General features: G+C 42.1%; 2 protein-coding genes across 2 annotated transcripts; both read left to right on the forward strand.

Annotated features, from left to right (window-relative positions):
- The first annotated feature begins 345 nt into the window (after positions 1–345).
- Positions 346–6,895, forward strand: hepacamb (hepatic and glial cell adhesion molecule b). The gene is made up of 7 exons (XM_024393641.2): positions 346–530; positions 2,884–3,228; positions 3,810–4,091; positions 4,810–4,903; positions 5,181–5,275; positions 5,387–5,457; positions 5,720–6,895. The coding sequence occupies exons 1-7, from the start codon at positions 443–445 to the stop codon at positions 6,050–6,052; spliced, it is 1,308 nt and encodes a 435-aa protein (XP_024249409.1). The 5' UTR covers positions 346–442; the 3' UTR covers positions 6,053–6,895.
- Positions 6,896–8,127: 1,232 nt separating this feature from the next.
- On the forward strand, positions 8,128–17,732 carry ccdc15 (coiled-coil domain containing 15). Its single transcript, XM_024393640.2, has 10 exons — positions 8,128–8,557; positions 8,646–8,795; positions 9,115–9,303; positions 10,027–10,143; positions 10,810–10,959; positions 11,325–11,444; positions 12,981–13,084; positions 14,776–14,970; positions 15,498–15,646; positions 17,042–17,732. The coding sequence occupies exons 1-10, from the start codon at positions 8,375–8,377 to the stop codon at positions 17,224–17,226; spliced, it is 1,542 nt and encodes a 513-aa protein (XP_024249408.1). The 5' UTR covers positions 8,128–8,374; the 3' UTR covers positions 17,227–17,732.
- The last annotated feature ends 1,184 nt before the right edge of the window (positions 17,733–18,916 follow it).

An 18,916-nucleotide genomic window follows, 5' to 3' on the forward strand; every position in this document is an offset into this window, starting at 1 on the left:
TAAATAGCCTAGGTCTTTTGGCCACTTTTGGCGCATTTTGGCCATTTCCATTCCAGGAGTGTATTTGAATAAGCTTAAGTGATGTTCTAAAGGGACAGTCGTGTATTTATTGCTGCACTTGCAATTTCACTCATGCTTAGAAGCTTACTGTGCACGTTTTAAAAGTAGTCTAACTACAAATCCAGAATTGTGCAGAAAATAAACAAGATGTGTGCTTTATTTTCTGTACAATTGTTCTACTAAACACACACACACACACACACACACACACACACACACACACACACACACACACTGCTGTTGTGCTGCTTTGTTGTGCAGTGCACCCAGTCCTAGTGGAGCCCTGCCTTGGAGGAATGTCTGTGTGCTCTCTCGGTGGACGTGCCCAGAGTGGACAAATCATGCTAATTGTCTTGGAGAGAAACAGAGCGTTAGACCCAAGATGAAGGCAGAGAGGGAGGATCTCTCCAAAGCCATAGCCGCTCCTCAACTTTTGCTGCTCTGGTGTCTTCTTGTCTCACCTCAGTCAGGTAAGGGAAACTTTCCCCTGTTTTTGGAAAACACATCTGTACTGACTTATTAAAGGAATGTGTAGTGTTCACTTGCAAGGCTAAGACAATGTGGGTGGGAAGTATTTAGAGTGGAGTGGGCAAGTGTAGGTTGGTTTATGCATGTTTTCTGACTGACGTATTTGTTTGGCTGATAAGTTGGACACATACATTTTGTGTCCTACTAAATTATGCCTACTTTTGCTTGTAAATTCGTTCATGTAAATTCATCAATTCAATAAAAAAATACGACCGTCAATCATTCAACAGCCCCTAATAAGACCCCTATTATGAATTTAAATGTCTCAGAATATTTATTTAATTAATTTGATTAGCATATATGCATAGGTACCATATAAATTACAAAAACAATTACATAAAACACAATTTCCATGTCAAACAAGCAAATAAACATTTCCTTGTTGTGTACTAGCTTATATTCTGAAAAACACTTTATTTAAAACATTCAAACTGACTTCACAATGCCACACAGTATGTATTTTTATTACTATTGCTCAATTACTAGAAAGAAAATTACACTCTGATGACACTCATAAAACTATACATAATCTGTGGATTTAAAAATAGATTGATGAAGATATATTATTTGGCAGAAAGCAGTCACAATGGGACCCAGATTCCAGCCTGGAGTAAAATGTACTTTCAATGGACATTCTCTATTGAGAATGGTTTTTAGTCCAGGACTGCTTAATCTGGATTTGGGAAACCGGCAAATAGGGTTTAGACTTTAGAGAGTTTAGGCGTTCGGTCTGTACAAAAAGCTGTTTAGTTCATATCAATGGTATTTGATCTCTGTAGAGCCCATGTGGAAACTATGCTACTCAGATGTCTTCCGGTTGGTTCAGAAGGTTTGCCAAAGGTTGGAGAAGGACCTGAGCTCAGGCTATTGAGGTGTGACCTAGATACATAAATGGAAAGCTATACAAGGAATTGATCATTTTGTACATATATAATTCTAATTGTATATGCGATATAGAAAAAAGGTGTGCAGAGTCAAACATAGAAACATGATACTTGGTACTTTTATAGGTGCGGTTGTGTCATGTCATTGCGGTTGTGTTGTCATCAGCAGAATCACTGGGGCCCTCTGTCTTTGGGCTCAGCCAATCGGGGAGCTTGTGTTGCTCTGAGGCCTCTTTCATGGGCTACCAGGGAGGAAATTGGCCCAAACAATCCCCCCTTTTGTCAACTCATCACAGTCGTCCAAAAGGACTGCGAGCCGTTACCACGGTGATGCAGTGCTGCCACACAGGCTCCATGCAGCGCACTCTGCCCCGGCGGAGGAGGGGGCCCGGTGCCCACAGTCAAGTCATCAGCAGCCTGCCGCCCACAACAACAGCCAGCAGAGCTAGTTACAGTCCTTTGGCTCTCACTTTATAAGCCCACTCTGATCACATACTGTAGGCTATTACCATCAAAAAGAATCCTCTGGTCAATCAACACTGAAAGAATTTCTGCAAAATCTGTTGGCCATAAGTTAGACGATTTGAGATATGCCTTGTAGTGAAGTTGTTGAACTAGCTAAGGGGCTAAGAGAATTCTTAGCATAAACCAGACCATGACCTGTTAACAATGTCACGCCTTCTAGCCACAAATGCTTGAATAGAAGCATGTCACTTAATCAAGGACGGTTTAGACACGACTGTGATGGTGGTATTGGTGGTGTGGAGATTGTGGACAGCCCAATATTTTTCTGAATACTAACCTTCACAGTGTAATGGAATAGGAAAGGTCCACAGGAGGATGCTGAGGGAAGGACGGCCCATAATATTGTCTGGAATAGACTGAATGAAATGGCATCAAACACTTGGAAACCATGTGTTTGATGTATTTGATACCATTCCAGTAATTCCACTCCAGCCATTACCACGAGCCAGTCTCCCCCAATTAAGGCGCCACCAACCTCTGAGGGAAGTGTGCCAAGTGTCCTTGGGTACACGATCTGGGTAAAGCTTGTTTGTTGGATGGCTTGCTAGTGTAACCGGTGTGAAATGGCTAGCATTTCAATCGGTGAGATGACAGAGGGTCCCTGGTTCGAGCCCAGGTTGGGGCGAGAAAAGAGATGGAAGCAACACTGTTACACTAGGCGTATTTAAAAGACACTTGTAGCAAGCTGAAATGGCATTGCAGGTAGGATGCGCCTGTACCCTATTGCAGTTTAATGCATGCATCAGTTTATCCATGTCACACATGCGTGTAAGTGGTGGAACACGTGTTCCATTCATATGAACTGAGACGTGTATAGAATAGAAATCTGCTAAATATACAGTATAACCTGAATAAATAGACTCCGTTCCATCTCCTCTGGGTCCAGGACGTGTCAAGGGAGTCAACATCACCAGCCCTGGCTCTCTGATCCGGGGCACGTTGGGCGGGGAGGCACTCCTCTCTGTTCGTTACAGCAGCTCCAGCCCCGACGCACCAGTCATCAAGTGGCAGCTGAAGAGGGACGACAAGCCCGTCACCGTGGTCCAGTCCATTGGCACCGAGATCATTGGGAACTTGAGGCCCGAGTACCGGGACCGCATCCTGGTGTTTGAGAATGGCACCCTCCTACTCCACAACCTCAAACTCTCTGATGAGGGCACCTATGAAGTGGAGATCTCCATCACGGATGATACTTTCACCGGAGAGGGGAGTATCGACCTGACTGTGGATGGTATGTGGTCCAAAGTGTAAGCAAGAGCCTATCTCCTGATTCTGTAACAGAGGCAGCTTAATGTACATGTAAACCCCTTGGACAGGATGCTAGTCTATCACAGGGTCTTAACCCCAATCCATCTCCATAATGCTGAGATACATTGGGTACAATTTTTAGTCTTTGGTATGACTTGACTCCCCAACCTTCCAATCTCAGGGAAGACACTCGATCCACAAGGCAATTGGGATGGTTGATGCATATTTTAGTATAAGTTTACTTGTCCTTTATGACATGACTTGCTTGTAGGAACTGCTGGGATTGTCTGTGATAAAAACCAAAGGATTTTTTGCCTTTTTGTTTATACACATTTCTCAAAAATTTGTATGACTGAAACATCGGCTGAATTGTCAAGGAAAGTGCAGGGGACAATAGTCCAAACCATGTTGTTCTTGTAAAGGTGTTGTTGCAATAAGGGTCACCTGAGAAGTTGTTAATGTACACCTGAGCTAATTTTTTAACCCATCATATCAGTATAACCTTTGGCCCAGAAGGAAGAGACATATCTTGACGTGTCTGACTACTATACTTATTCTCCATAGAGCCCATATCCAGACCTTACGTCCACATGGAGGCGTCCTCAGTACTGGAGCTCAGCGAGCACTTCACCCTCAACTGCTCCCATGACAACGGAACCAATGCCAAGTACAGCTGGCAGAAAGGAGGGAAACTGTTGACCAATGAGACCCGTCTGCAGCTGTCACCTGACCAGAAGCTCTTGACCATTGTGCGGGTGCTGATGGTGGATGATGACATCTACGGATGCGTGGTCGAGAACCCTATTGGGAGCATGAAGAGCCTGCCCATCAAACTCACTGTCTACAGTAGGCTATACAGTGGCACTATATGCTTGAACCAGTGGCAATTCAGTCACAATCTTTAATCTGATATTAGGTCAAACGGCAGCGTTGCCACATGCTTTGCTGTAAAATTGAGGGATGAGGCTGGATAACTCCTGTAATAATCTCTGGCTATTTAACCCATTATATAGGCAACTTTAGAAAGTACACACTAAATTAATTGAAATTATTTTCATAATGTCATCTCAGAGCGCTTTTCTCCTAAAGTCCTACTTGTCACTGGTTCAAGCCCAGGGCGTGCAACAAATACTTCACTGAAAAGCAAGTCCTTGTATGTGAGAGAAGGGGTGAAAAAAAGGCAAATGCAAGCAATATATATATATATTTTTACTAACTGTAGCCTAATGTACCAGCAGCAAAAAGATAATGAGTGGGAGGGAAGTTGATCACTGGCTATACATCCAGTACATGACTACATCACAGAGACATGAGTGTGTGCGTGGGAGGACAGGGGAGGAAGTACATGCTGTAATTCTGCTTCAACATATTCTTAAGTAGTTCTACTGTGCTGTTTGTTTTCCTATGTGGTTGCGTCCCAAATAGCACCATATTCCCTATATAGTGCACTACTTTTGAACAGAGCCTCGGGGGCCCTGGACAAAAGTGTACACTAAATGTGGAAAAGGGTGCCATTTGGGACTAAGCCTATGACCCTCCTACCCTCCTGACCCTCCCCCAACAGGGAGGAGTTCCCTCTACATCATTCTCTCCACCGGGGGTATTTTCCTCCTTATCACCTTGGTTACGGTGTGCGCCTGCTGGGGGCCGTCCAAGAAGTAAGAGCCAAACACACTTTTGTCTCACTCTCTACATGTTTCTGGATGCTTTGGTCTGTTCATGGTCCTATGGGTTGGGAATACTTTTCCATATTTAGTGTACACTTTTGACCAGGGCCCCCGAGGCTCTGTTCAAAATTGTACTGATATACTGTAGTGTTAAATAGACAAAATGCTAAATTTGACATGAACAATGTTGTTTTGAACAGTTTTATACTGTATAATTTAAGCACACAGTTGATTCTCACGTACAGTATATTGTATGTTTATTGTGCAGAGAGCGGCAGAAACAGCAAATGAAGCCCAGAGGTTTGGCAGGACTGCCAAGGCATTTAATAGAACACCCTGATTATTCCCCAATCAATCATGCAGGTAAGGAACCTAATAATTAATTGTATTTATATTTCCTAGTTATTCATAAGAATTATAAATTGTTGTGCTACACCAAAAGTCTTCATCCAATGTATTCTTCATCTTCTACAGTTGACGTTGTACCAAAAATGATGACTGAACATGAACGCAAGAATCCAGTGGCACTCTACATCCTCAAAGAGGTACCTCTTTAAATAACAAAAAGCTGTCATCAGTATCTGACTCAAAACATAGCTAAAAAATACATTTTAATTTAACAAATCAATAAAAATCCCAGAGATACTGTGGGGACTTGTAGGTTTTTATTTCTCAACCCTCATTCAGGTGTTAAGATGACTACAATATCTCAATGTAGAAAAAAATACAGCCAGTATGTATTGTTGTGGACCTGTTCAGAGCATTGTGTGTGTGTCTGAGTATTGACTTGGTTGTCCCTCGTTGTAGGATTTCCCTCAGGGCGACCATGACTCACCCGGCAACATGGGCCTTGGCCCCTCCTCTGAACCACCCAGCAGCCCCCCCGGCTACAGCAGCTCCCTGACTCCCTCCTCACGCTCCCCTGAACCCCCCGCCCACTCCTCTCGCAGGTACCCCCGCACCCCGATCAGCTCCCCCCCTTCACATCACAACAAGGTGCAGAGCAAGTCCTCCACCACCTCCCCACCCCGCACTCGATGCTCCGGGCGCATGTTTCGCGCCCCAGTGGGCATACCGCCTGCCAGTCAGTTGGAAGAGCCCACCTCCACACTGGAGAGCAACGGTACCACTCAGCCTTGATTGTCTATCTACAAGTCCTGGAGGGATGAAGTGTGTGCAGACTTATGTTTCAGCCCAGCAATAAGACATCTGGTCTAAATTGAAAACCTTGACTAGTTGAGAAAGGATTGTATTCATTAGGCACAAAAGGGAACAAAATGGCCTGAAACAGTGATGTACTAACTGGAATTTAAAAAAACAAACATTTGTTTTCTTTTTTCTTTGTAAAAAGTTATTTTGAATGCCATAATTAATATGGTTACTGGTGTGGTGAAGCTGGGACAGAAAAAAGCTGGCACAGTGTGTCTCCTGTTGTCTACCCCTGGTCAACATGTTCTTCCCCCCTCCATGCCTTGGTGCTGTAGAGAGACATGCATCTGTGTGTTTACATGGTGACTGTATGTACATATGTAAATAGATTTTATATGAAGTTATAGTGCAGTAATGTTTGTCTCAGAACCCAACACAGCACTTAATCATCTCAATATGTTTGTAAATACACTGTCATCCTCCACAACTGTATGAGTCAGGTTTAGGTTTTAAGTTATGACACGTTAGTGAGACGATTATTTTTTCTTCAATTATATTATGTCCTATTCATAAGACCTGTTCAAATGTATAAAACCTATCTTTAAAGATACCCATGTATTCATATGTTGGTTACAGTTTCATATATTGTGTGGATGTTTGTAATTTAACTAATCATTTTCTTTGTTATTGGGTATCATAGCTGAATAATCATTCAATGTTTTTCCTTTGTATAGATTCATAGAATTATTATGAAAATCAAAGGATACATTGTACATATCAGTAGAGATGTTTATTAAAGGCATGATGAGGAGGAAATATTGGTTGTCATTTATAAATTTGTTTCACTCAAAGTGAAACTTTAGTGAATGTTTGAATGTTTCAACCACTTTATCCTCAATATTGTCAATTTGCATCTTCAGGTGAGCATGCATTTTTGCCATTTATCTATGCAGTTAGTGTAGCAGATGGCAATCTGTGAAACTCAGCCTGAAGTGCCTCCACTTGCGCTGCAGAATAGCTCTTTTTTCAGTGGTGCGACAATATAAGACCCTTCGAGAGGGCAGTTACGTGTGATAGCAAGGCAGAGGTCCTGGGTTCGAGCCTCGGTATGAGTGAATCAGGAGGAAGCTGTACCCGCTAACCAAGCAGCGTGACGTATTTTATCATGGTGCCGTGTTCCGGATCATCAGTTGGGCTCAGCTCAATGATGGGGTCGCTGTGGAGTGGGTTTGGGGGGTGAATGTAGCAGAAGGCGATGTGTGATACTCACTCCTCAGCCTGAAATGTCTCTACTTGTGCTGCCGAATAGCTAGCTTTTAGGTGGCACAACAGGGTAAGATGCTTCTGGAAGGTGGTCAGGGGTGTTAGCAAGGCAGAGGTTCTGGGTTCCAGACTTGGTATGAGCCGAATCAGGAGTAAACAGTACTCGCTAAGCAAGCAGTGTGACTTCCTTAACATTAGCTTATGTGGGACTTCTTCAGACAGTGGTAGGCTGCACCCATCGTTGTCGACACAAATGCAATCTCTTCATCTCTCTCCACAGAGAATGTTTGTGCTCTGCAATAAAACAGAGGGGACATACTTTCAACGATGTACAGTACAAGCTTTATGTAATTTGTTCCTTTTTGTCAAATGCTCCTCATTCTGTTCTCACACACACAGAGATAATTTGTTTGCTGATTCACAGTCATAGGACAATATTACACCTGTTCAGTGACCACTACAGCTGTGTAGTTGAGGCATGGAGAAGAAAGAAAGTGATTATTCTACCTATCCCAATATATACACTACCGTTCAAAAGTTTGGGGCACTTAGAAATGTCCTTGTTTTTGAAAGAAAAGCAAATTGTTTTGTCCATTAAAATAACATCAAATTGATCACAAATACAGTGTAGACATTGTTAATGTTGTAAATGACTATTGTAGCTGGGAACTGCTGATTTTTTATGGAATATCTACATAGGTGTACAGAGGCCCATTACCAGCAACCATCACCCCTGTGTTCAGATCTCAGATTCTCGAATCCAGAAGAAACCCAAATAAATTAAGTGGGCGGAGCAAAAATGGTCGCACTATTATTACGTCTCCAACAACAAGAAGCGTCTACTGTGGCAGTTGAGAAGCCACTTCAGTATTTAAGAAAGGTTATGTTCACAGATACTAACAAATAATTTATAGCCCTCCGGACAATTCATACTCATGTCAACGCTGTTGTACATCGTGAAACGTATTAGGTTGGTTGAAGAAGTAGCTAGCTAACGTTAACTCAGAACTTAGCAAACGTTGCCTGGATAGTTAGCAACTGGCTAGCAACATGCCCCCTATTATCAATCCTAAAGTAAAGGGCACAACCAAAGTTTCAATTAGTGGGATAACAGTACATGCTCAAAGCAAACATTGTCATCGAAATAATGTATTGGCCGAGAGGAATCAGGCAGTTGCACCTGTGGGCGCCTGGGTGGAGAGTGGACAAGACTGCCAGGATGAGCATCCAAATGTAAGTGTAGCCGTCCATCAGTTATTCTACTTGAACAGGTAGCTAGTTAGCATATTTACCCGTTGACTTATTATTTCGTATGAGCCAGGTTCGTGCCCTGCTAACTGAGGAGCTACAGATGGAGATTCAACGGGAGAAAGAGGAGAGTCTTCGCCGGTTTCAGGAAGAAGTGCGCCGCCGCGTGGCACAACAGGCTCAAATCCGCAAGAGGTGGCAGCTTCAGAAGTCATGCGAGATGGTGACTAGGCTATATAATGTGGATAATTAACATATTGTATTACAATTGCTGTTCATGATGGAAGACAGTTAGTAGGCCAACATCATTATAAAACAACAATGCATTACAAATGGCAAGAATACAGTTATCTTGGTTTCCAAGTATTGTAGCTAGCAACTGCACATGTAAATGACATGGACTATGGGTAAATGAGCACCACCTCTATCAAGAATGTCACAGGCTAGTGACACAACCTGGGTATACCATGCAGAGTCCTCAAACTCCTCATTTAATGACAGCATATTAGCCAGTTTAAAGCCTGCGTTGTTTGTCTTTACAGGCAGAGCAGGAGGGGAGAGTGCTCCAGCAGTCCAGCGATGCAGCGCAGAGATTGACCCCCAGGAAGAATCCGTGCCCCTACTCCCCAGAGAGAGAGCTAGCCATCTGCAGCCCCAACTCCCGCTGGGTTCGAGCACAGGGCTATGATAGCAGCAACAGAGAAAACAGGACTGATCATCAAACGCATCAGGTGGCAAAATTTATCTGTGACGATCTACATTGACATTTTAGTCATTTAGAAGATGCTCTTCTCCAGGGCATCTACTATTCCATGCATTAAATGGAAGTAAGAAAAACGACCACATATCTCGATCATTGCAAGGGAAAAAAACTTCTAAATACCAGTAGCTTTGCAAAATCTGTGCTTGTTACAGTAAAGGAAAAGCAAGTCGTATTTAAAAAAAAATATATATAATAATAAAAAAATCTGTTATAAAAACATTGAATGAAGCCACACAAGCACTGAGTGGATATTGTTATTGATTCGCATCTATATCTAACGTGTGTCTATGTGTTTACACAGGCCTTTTGACCAATCAGATCAGATCTTTTGGGCAAAAAGATTAGAATTGGGAAGCCTGTGTAAACACAACCTATGTCCGTCATTGATCTCTGCAACAAAGGCTACATTTACACAGGCATGCCAAATCTGATCTTTTTGCCACTAATTGGACTTTTGACCAATTAGATCCTTTGCCTATAATTGGGCAAATGATCAGAATTGGGGTGCCTGTGTAAACGCCGCCATATGGACCTAGGCTACCTACCTTTTTATCCTCAATAATGCCAAAGGATTATTTACACAGATGTTAAAGCCATTTTGCTCATATTAAGTCAGTGACATTGCCATTACTTCTATCATTAGCGCTATAGATAAAGTAGATGATCATATGGGTTGGTTCTGGTTTTTCAGCTCAGCAAAGTCACGAGGCAGGTCAGACACAGACTGGCAGCCTGTCAGACGGTCCGTGACGGAGAAGTGATGTCAGAGCTCCCTGGGGGAATATGGAAGGTGTATCCTACCAGAGATGTGAGTTTGTTTATACTGACCCTTTCTAACAGGCAAAGTCAATTTTAACAAAAATGTCGGATAACCATAGAATTAGAATTAATTTATTTTACCTCCTATGATTTGCCCAGCAGCATACTACTCTGCATCCCACTGCTGGCTTGCCTCTGAAGCTAAGCAGGGTTTGTCCTGGTCTGTCCCTGGATGGGAGACCAGATGCTGCTCGAAATGGTGTTGGAGGGCCAGTATGAGGCACTCTTTCCTCTGGTCTAAAAAAATAAATAATTTATATATATATCCCAATGCCCCAGGGCAGTGATTGGGGACTTTGCCCTCTGTGGTCACTGAAGATCCCATGGCACTTATCGTAAGGGTGTTAACCCCGGTGTCCTGGCTAAATTCCCAATCTGGCTCCATACTGTACCATCATGGCTACCTAATCATTCCCAGCTTAGAATTGGCTCATTCATCCCCCCGCTCCCCTGTAACTATTCCCCAAGTCTTTGCTGCAAATGAGAATGTGTTCTCAGTCAACTTACCTGGTAAAATAAAAATATTTTTTCATTCTCTTTCTTTGGTTATAGCTTTATCATTTGGAACTCTCAATTGCAGAAATACTGTCTTTTCTGTCAAATTTGTGTCAACATTTTAGTAAAAGGAATTATTGTGCTTTCTAACTCAAAACAGAAAACTGTATATCGGGTGACAAGAGAAGAAGAGGATCATGAAAAGGAGGAGGAAGATATTCCTTTGATTGGGCAACATGACTCCCCTCTTCAGAACTTTGATCTTCACGAGGGTCACAGGAGCAAGACTGTCACCTTTGACAACAATCCGGTCTGTCACCACAAGTGTTCTCTTTGACACTTCTCCAGTTTCCAAACGCTCCCATTTCCCCAAACCCCACACAGTCAATAGTCCTGTGACTCACATGCTTGTCCTAACATTCCTTTAGTCAGGCTATAGCAAATTGTTTATCAATCTATATAGTTACCTTTCTAACTCCCAACTAAACTACCCTAAAGGTTTAATCTTACATAATGCACAACAAGAGGTGCTCAACTCTTACTAAGTTCTGTAAATTATTATTTTAGTGCTTTTGTCCAGGAGTCACCTGACTTTTATGAAAAAGACTGCTTTAAGGCCAAAACACATCTATTGTGACAGCTAATAATCAATCTTTCATACCTTCTTTGTTGCAGGTCTGTCAGAAGCTCTTTAGTGAGCCTTATCCTGCAGGTCATAGTAATGATTTGAGTACTGACCATAGAGCTACTCAAGTGCTGTGGCCCCAAGAAGACCAGGAGGAACTGAAGAGACAGGTGATTAAGGCCAGTTAGAACTACATTATAGGGTTTTAGTGTTTATGAATATACGCCCTGGCCCTTCTTAGATGGCTATTAAATAACCCTTATCACTGACCATATTTACACACAGCCCTCCACCAAATCCCCCCTTTAGATATCAACTAACACTGTATGACACATAATGATTTGTGCAGCACGGTAGCCCAGTGTATTTTCAGCCCAAAAAGTACCACATATTTTCAAGACACACTTTCAGCTAGTTAGCATTTAGTGAAATACACTACATGGCCAACAGTATGTGGACACCGCTTCAAATGAATGGATTTGGCTATTTCAGCCACACCCGTTGCAGACAGGTGTATAAAATCGAGCACACAGCCATGCAATCTTCACAGACAAACATTGGCTGCTGTTTGGATGCCACCTTTCCAACAAGCCAGCCCTGCTAAAGCTGCCCGGTCAACTGTAAGTGGTGTTATTGTGAGGTGGAAATGTCTTGGAGAAACAACGGCTCAGCCACGAAATGGTAGGCCACACAAGCTTACAGAACCACCGAGTGCTGAAGCACGTAGCACGTAAGCATGGTCTGTCCTCGGTTGAAACACCCTCTACTGAGTTCCAAACTAACCCTGGAAGCAATGTCAGCACAAGAACTGTTAGTTGGGAGCTTCATGAAATGGGTTTCCATGGCTGAGCAGCCGCACTCAAGCCTAAGATCACAATGCCAAGCGTCAGCTGGAGTGGTGTAAAGCTCTCCGCCATTGGACACTGGAGCAGTGGAAACGCGTTCTTTGGAGTGATGAATCGAATCACGCTTCACCATCTGGCAGTCCGACGGACGAATCTGGGTTTGGTGGATGCCATGAGAACGCTACCTGCCCGAATGCATAGTGCCAACTGTAAAGTTTGGTGGGGGAGGAATATTGGTCTGGGGTTGTTTTCATAGTTCGGGCTAGGCCCTTTTAGTGCCAGAGAAGGGGAATCTTAACGCTACACAATGACATTCTAGACGAGCACACAATGACATTCTAGACGATTCTGTGCTTCCAACTTTGGGGCAACAGTTTGGGGAAGGCCCTTCCCTGTTTCAGAATGACAATGCCCCCGTGCACAAATCGTGGTCCGTAAAGAAATGGTTTGTTGAGATCGGTGTAGAAGAATTTGACTGGCCTGCAGAGAGCCCAGACCTTTGGGATGATTTGGAACGCAGACCTATTCACCCTTCATCAGTGCCCGACCTCACTAATGCTCTTGTGGCTGAATGGAAGCAGGTCCCCGCAGCAATATTCCAACATCTAGTGGAAAGCCTTCCAGAAGTGTGGAGGCTGTTGTGACAGCAAAGGGCGGACCAGCTCCATATGATTTCAGAATGAGATGTTCGACAAGCATACTTTTGGTCATGTAGTGAATTTGCTTTAAACTTTGGTCTCTGCTTCAATTGCATTAATGTGCTGGAACATTATTTTTCTCCATATGCACATTTTATAAAAAAATATACCCCTTGACACCATAAAATAACTTTACCTTAACTCTAAAAATGTTTGTTTGTAGGGTCAGTCTCAGTTTCTGATGTACCGACGCCTATTCATGGACATTGAGAGAGAACAAGTCAAGGAGCATCAGAGACATAGGAAGCACCTGAGGAGAATCGGAAGGTGACTCGGCACAACCACAATAAACAAATGTAGTTCCTCCTCTGGATATACTGGTTATCAAAAAATTTCACTATTAGTAAACTGTGCTGTCACATTTGCATTCATATCAGGGTTGGGGTACATCTCATTTCAATGCAGTCAATTGAGATATTAAACTGAAATGATAAATTTCCCTAGTTTTTAAATATATTTTATGTTCTTCAAAGTTGCCACCCTTTGCCTTGATAACATCTTTGCACACGCTTGGCGTTCTCTCAACCAGCTTCTCCTGGAATGCTTTTCCAACAGTCTTCATGGAGTTCTGACATATGATGAGCACATATGCTGAGCACTTTTTGGCTGTGTTTCCTTCACTCTGCGGCCCAAATCATCCCAAACCATCACAATTGGGTTGTGGTCAGGTGATTGTGGAGGCCAGGCCATATGCTGCATCACTCTCCTTCTTGGTCAAATAGCCCTTACACAGCCTGGAGCTGTGTTGGGTCATTGTCCTGTTGAAAAACAAACGATAGTCCCACTAAGCGCAAACCAGATGGGATGGCGTATTGCTGCAAAATGCTGTGGTAGCCATGATGGTTAAGTGTGACTTGAATTCTAAATAAATCACTGACAGTGTCACCAGCAAAGTACACCCACACCATCACACCTCCTCCTCCATGCTTCACAGTGGAAACCACACATGCGGAGATCATCCGTTCACCTGCTCTGTGTCTCACAAAGACATGGCGGTTGAAACCAAAATCTCAGATTTTGACTCATCAGACCAAAGGACAGATTTCCACCGGTCTAATGTCCATTGCTCATGTTTCTTGGCCCAAGCAAGTCTCTTCTTATTGGTGTCCTTTAGTAGTGGTTTCTTTGGAGCAATTCAACCATGAAGGCCAGATTCATGCAGTCTCCTCTGAACAGTTGATTTTGAGATGTCTGTTACGTGAACTCTGAAGCATTTATTTGGGCTGCATTTTCTAAGGCTTGTAACTCTAATGAACTTGTCCTTTGCAGCAGAGGTAACTCTGGGTCTTCCTTTCCTGTGGCGGTCCTCATGAGAGCCAGTTTCATCATAGCACTTGATGGTTTTTGCAAATGCACTTGGAAGAAACTTTCAAAATTCTTGAAATTGTCCACATTGACTGACCTTCATGTCGTAAAGTAATGATGGACTGTCGTTTTTCTTTGCTTATTTGAGCTTTTCTTGCTATAATATGGACTTGGTCTTTTGTATACCAACCCTACCTTGTCACAACACAATTGATTGGCTCAAACGTATATTAACTTTCAGCAACGCACACCTGTTAATTGAAATGTATTCCAGGTGACTACCTCCATGAAGCTGGTTGAGAGAATGCCAAGAGTGTGCAAAGCTCTCAAGACAAAGGGTGGCTACTTTGAAGAATCTCAAATATAAGATATATTTTGATTTGTTTACTACATGATTCCATATGTGTTATTTCATAGTTGTGATGTCTTCACTATTATTCTACAATGTAGAAAATAGTACAAATAAATAAACCCTTGAATGAGTAGGTGTGTCCAAACTTTTGACTGGCACTTTATAAACATTCATACTCCTTCAATATGGTCTTTTCAATATAATGGATAAAATGTGTTGTTAACAATGCAGACAGTGGCATTACATTCCATTGCAAAATAAGAACACATTTTAATGTAGTTTTGTCTGAATTTCCTTTTAGGATAAAAGCAGAAAAGGAACAGACTAGGTTGGAAGAGGAGAGGAGGCTGGAGAGACTGCGGCAGCTCGAGGAGGATAGACTGGAAATGGCTGAGAGGGAATTTCTAATTCTGGAGCGACTGAGGCTTGAGGAAGGGGAGAGGGCAGAGGTGTTAGAGAAGAAAGAGAGAGCAAAGAAAGATAAAGAAGCCACAAGGTAACTTTATTAATCAATACAATCTGAAATTAAATGGACTAGATTCAGCCCAGAAGGTTTTTGATAATTGTACAGTATCTGACATAGAATGAAGGGTCAATCTTCTGCCAATATATATAATTGTTTTGTCCTTGAGCAACACATCATGTGCACTACTCCTCCAAAAGTCACATTGGGAAATATGAAAGACCTTGTTCTTTCTAGAAAATACCAGTGTAAAAAATGATGTTCTGATGTTTGCTCGTGATAATCATGGCAACCAATTTTTTAATACTTTAGATCACACATCTGCATTCTATCCTACCCCTGACCCCACTCCTAGACTAGAAAGCATGCTGAATGATTAATCTCCTTTGAAAGTACTTTTTTGTCCTGGAATAATCTTGGTCCAGGAAACTAGCCCTAAATATGTTTGTGCTGGTCAACTAGTGAATAAGGCCCTGTGTCCCAGCCTGTGTTATTGTGTGACACGTTGGGTACTTTGACAGAAAATTGAACAATACACATTGTTTTGTGTCTTGTGGTAGGTACATCGAGGCTCTGAGAGCTCAGATGAAGGAGAGGATAGTTCTGGAGAATACAGAGCTCCCCCCTCTCTGTTGCTGCGGGGACAGTTTCTGGGACTCCCATCCTGACACCTGCGCAAATAACTGTGTCTTCTACAACAACCCTAAAGGTACAAACGGTACCAAATGTCTCAACCACAAGCCAATAGGCTACCTCCAAAAGAACAGTATGGTAATTATTTGACCTGCTGCAAGCCAAGATAGGTGACTTGCACCCTTGATGTATGTTTACTATATAGAGGATGTATTATTTCCCATATAATATTTTCATCAATGTTAGGAATGTTCACTTTTTAGTTTCTGGTAGCAACATGCCTCGAGGAGTAATTAACGCAACTATGTCAAGGTCCCTCAACATGAACCTACTGACGTTTATCGGTTACCCAATATAGTTGCCTCCTGTTCATTCAAACAATCATATTCCTTCCATATTTTCCACATTTGGGATTCTTCCCTATTTTGATTTTTCCCTTATTTTGATTATTTCCTATTTTCCCTATTCTAGTCTACTTGGGTCATGTTCATTAGGGCACGCAATATAATAGAAAATGTACAAAACTTTGTAAAAAGATTGTAAATGGTCATGGTCAAAACATGTAGATTCACTGGTTGCAAAGATGGGGTGAGGTCTAGGCATAATAAAGAGATGCTCTGCTTTTTTGACCCTACACTCCAAAAAGCAAGTTCTGCAGGCTCTAGTTTTGTCTAATCTTGATTATTGTCCAGTCGTGTGGTCCAGTGCTGCAAGGAAAGACCTAGTTAAGCTGCAGCTGGCCCAGAACAGAGCGGCACATCTTGCTCTTTAATTATAATCAGAGAGCTGATATAAATACTATACATGCCAGTCTATCTTGGCTAAGAGTTGAGGAGAGACTGACTGCATCACTTCTTCTTTTTATAAGAAACATTCATGTGTTGAAAATCCTAAGTAGTTTGCATAATCAACTTACACACAGCTCTGACACACACACTTATCCCACCAGACATGCCACCAGGGGTCTTTTCATAGTCCCCAAATCCATAACAAACTCAAGAAAACGCATAGTATTATTTAGAGCCCTTATTGCATGGAACTTCCTTCCATCTCAAATAAACAGCAAACCTGGTTTAAAAAAACGGATAAAGCAACATCTCGTGGCACAACGCCTCTCCCCTATTACAAGATAGTTTGTGTGTATGCATTGATATGTAGACTATGTGTACCTTTTTAAAAATGTATGTAGTTCTGTTCTTGAGCTGTTCTTGTCTAATGATGTTCTGTATTATGTTTCATGTTTTGTGTGGACCCAAGGAAGACTAACTGCTGCTTTTGCAACAGCTAATGGCGATCCTAATAAGATACCAAATACCAAACTGAAAATTATAATTAGTTTTTCTTATTGGGCAAGTCGTATTTTCAGTCAGTTCTCCTACGTTTGGTTCCTGATGAACATGAGCCAGAGGTTCAGAATGATGTGCTATGAATGGTGTGGATGTGTTAATGATTGTGTTTGTCTTTCATCCAGCCTATGTCCAGGCTCTGCGGTCTGCGCTGTTGAGCTGTGATCTGAAGGACAGGAGCCACTCCACTCACCAGCGAGCCTCGGCTCGCCAAATTGCCTCCATGCACGCCCTTTCACCCAGGAAGGAAACCAAAGCTCATAGGAAGTTAGCCACCTCGCAAAGGAACAAAAAAAAAGAGGACATTTGAATTTCAGCCCTCTTTGTTTTTTAAAATCAATAATGACCTTTAAACGGTACCATGAAAGGACATGTCGTTTTGTCATGCTATTGATTTTGAATCAAACCTTGCCGTCTCTCACTCTCGAATACTTATCAGTTGTATTTCCTTGAAACGTGATGTCCTTTATTTTGTATGGTTTTATTTTAATTATCTGTCTTTAGTTATGTCAAAGATGTACACTTGGTTTTACGCTGTGCTTATTTGCTGAAACATGTCTGATTTAAAACCTGACATTTTATCTTTTGAACCTCGGGATGATGCTTCAGTGGTGTTTGTTAGTCCTATAATGTATTTTGGATGCAGCAGTGGGCATAATCACTGGTAGTGTCCTAATCCTTCTGATGACAGTATATATTATTCCATTCCTATGGAAAAGTGGGGGATGAAAATGTCAGCTGGTTTCATTTCCTATAAAATGGGGAAAGAGTGACTTGTCCTAGGCAACAGACCGATGATTAAATATTTTTTTTATATCAATGTATTATTAATTTCTTACTCATTGCATTGTTTGGGTGATTTGTTACTGTTTCCTAAGATTTAATGAATTTTTTTAGTGTTCACCAAAACTGAATGAATGTAAAAGGCCTTCCTATATGATAAATGCTCATGTTTATTCATGAAAAAATGAGAAGCTAAACTTGTAGGATACAGTGCATTTGAAGTATTCAGACCCCTTGACTTTTCCCAAATGTTGTTACATTAAGGCCTTACATTTTGTTACGTTACAAAGCAAAAACAGGTAGATTTGTTTTGTAATTTTTTTAATGGAAATATTCTCTTTACATAAGTATTCAGACCCTTTACTCGGCACTTTGTTTGGCAGCGATTACAACCTCGAGTCTTCTTGATTATGACGCGTCAAGCTTGACACACCTGTATTTGGGGAGTTTCTCCCATTCTTCTCTGCAGATCCTCGCAGGCTCAGTCAGGTTGGAATGGGAGCTTCGCAGCGCAGCTATTTTCAGGTCTCTCCAGAGATGTTCGATCGTGTTCAAATCCGGGTTCTGTCTGGGCCACTCAAGGACATTCAGAGACTTTTCCAGAATCCATTCCTGCGTTTTCTTGGCTGTGTGCTTAGGGTCATTGTCCTGTTTGCAGGTGAACCTTTGCCACAGTCTGAGGTCTCGAGGGCTCTGGAGCAGGTTTTCAGCAAGGATCTCTCTGTACATTGCTCTATTCATCTTTACTTCAACCTTGTTTCTCATAGTCTTAGAGTCCTTTAGGTGCCTTTTAGCAAACTCTAAGCAGGCTGTTGTGCCTTTTACAGAGGAGTGACTTCATTCTGGCAACTCTACCATAAAGATCTGATTGGTGGAGTGCTGCAGAGATGGTTGCCCTTCTGGAAGTTTCTCCCATCTCCACAGAGGAGCTCTGGAGCTCTGTCAGAGTGACCATCGGGTTCTTGGTCACCTCTCTGACATGCACTGTCAACTGTTGGACCTTATATAGACAGGTGTGTGCCTTTCCAAATCATGTCCAATCAATTGAATTTACCACAGTTGGACTCCAAGTTGTAGAAACATCTCAAGGACGATCAATGGAAACAGGATGCACTTGAGCTCAATTTCGAGTCTCATAGCAAAGGGTCTGAATACTTATGTAAATATGGCATTTCTGTTTAATACATTTGCCAGAATTTCAAAAACACTTTTTTCTT

The sequence above is a fragment of the Oncorhynchus tshawytscha genome, linkage group LG30, assembly GCF_018296145.1.
Source record: "Oncorhynchus tshawytscha isolate Ot180627B linkage group LG30, Otsh_v2.0, whole genome shotgun sequence".
Lineage (NCBI taxonomy): Eukaryota > Metazoa > Chordata > Actinopteri > Salmoniformes > Salmonidae > Oncorhynchus > Oncorhynchus tshawytscha.

Bases quoted from the DNA above. Each gene is read 5' to 3' on its own strand.
- hepacamb (XM_024393641.2), top strand. From the start codon at position 443: ATGAAGGCAGAGAGGGAGGATCTCTCCAAAGCCATAGCCGCTCCTCAA. The intron at 531-2,883 runs GTAAGGGAAACT...CTCTGGGTCCAG, and splicing joins TCTTGTCTCACCTCAGTCAG to GACGTGTCAAGGGAGTCAAC. The intron at 3,229-3,809 runs GTATGTGGTCCA...TATTCTCCATAG, and splicing joins TATCGACCTGACTGTGGATG to AGCCCATATCCAGACCTTAC.
- ccdc15 (XM_024393640.2), top strand. From the start codon at position 8,375: ATGCCCCCTATTATCAATCCTAAAGTAAAGGGCACAACCAAAGTTTCA. The intron at 14,971-15,497 runs GTAACTTTATTA...GTCTTGTGGTAG, and splicing joins AAAGATAAAGAAGCCACAAG to GTACATCGAGGCTCTGAGAG. The intron at 15,647-17,041 runs GTACAAACGGTA...TCTTTCATCCAG, and splicing joins CTTCTACAACAACCCTAAAG to CCTATGTCCAGGCTCTGCGG.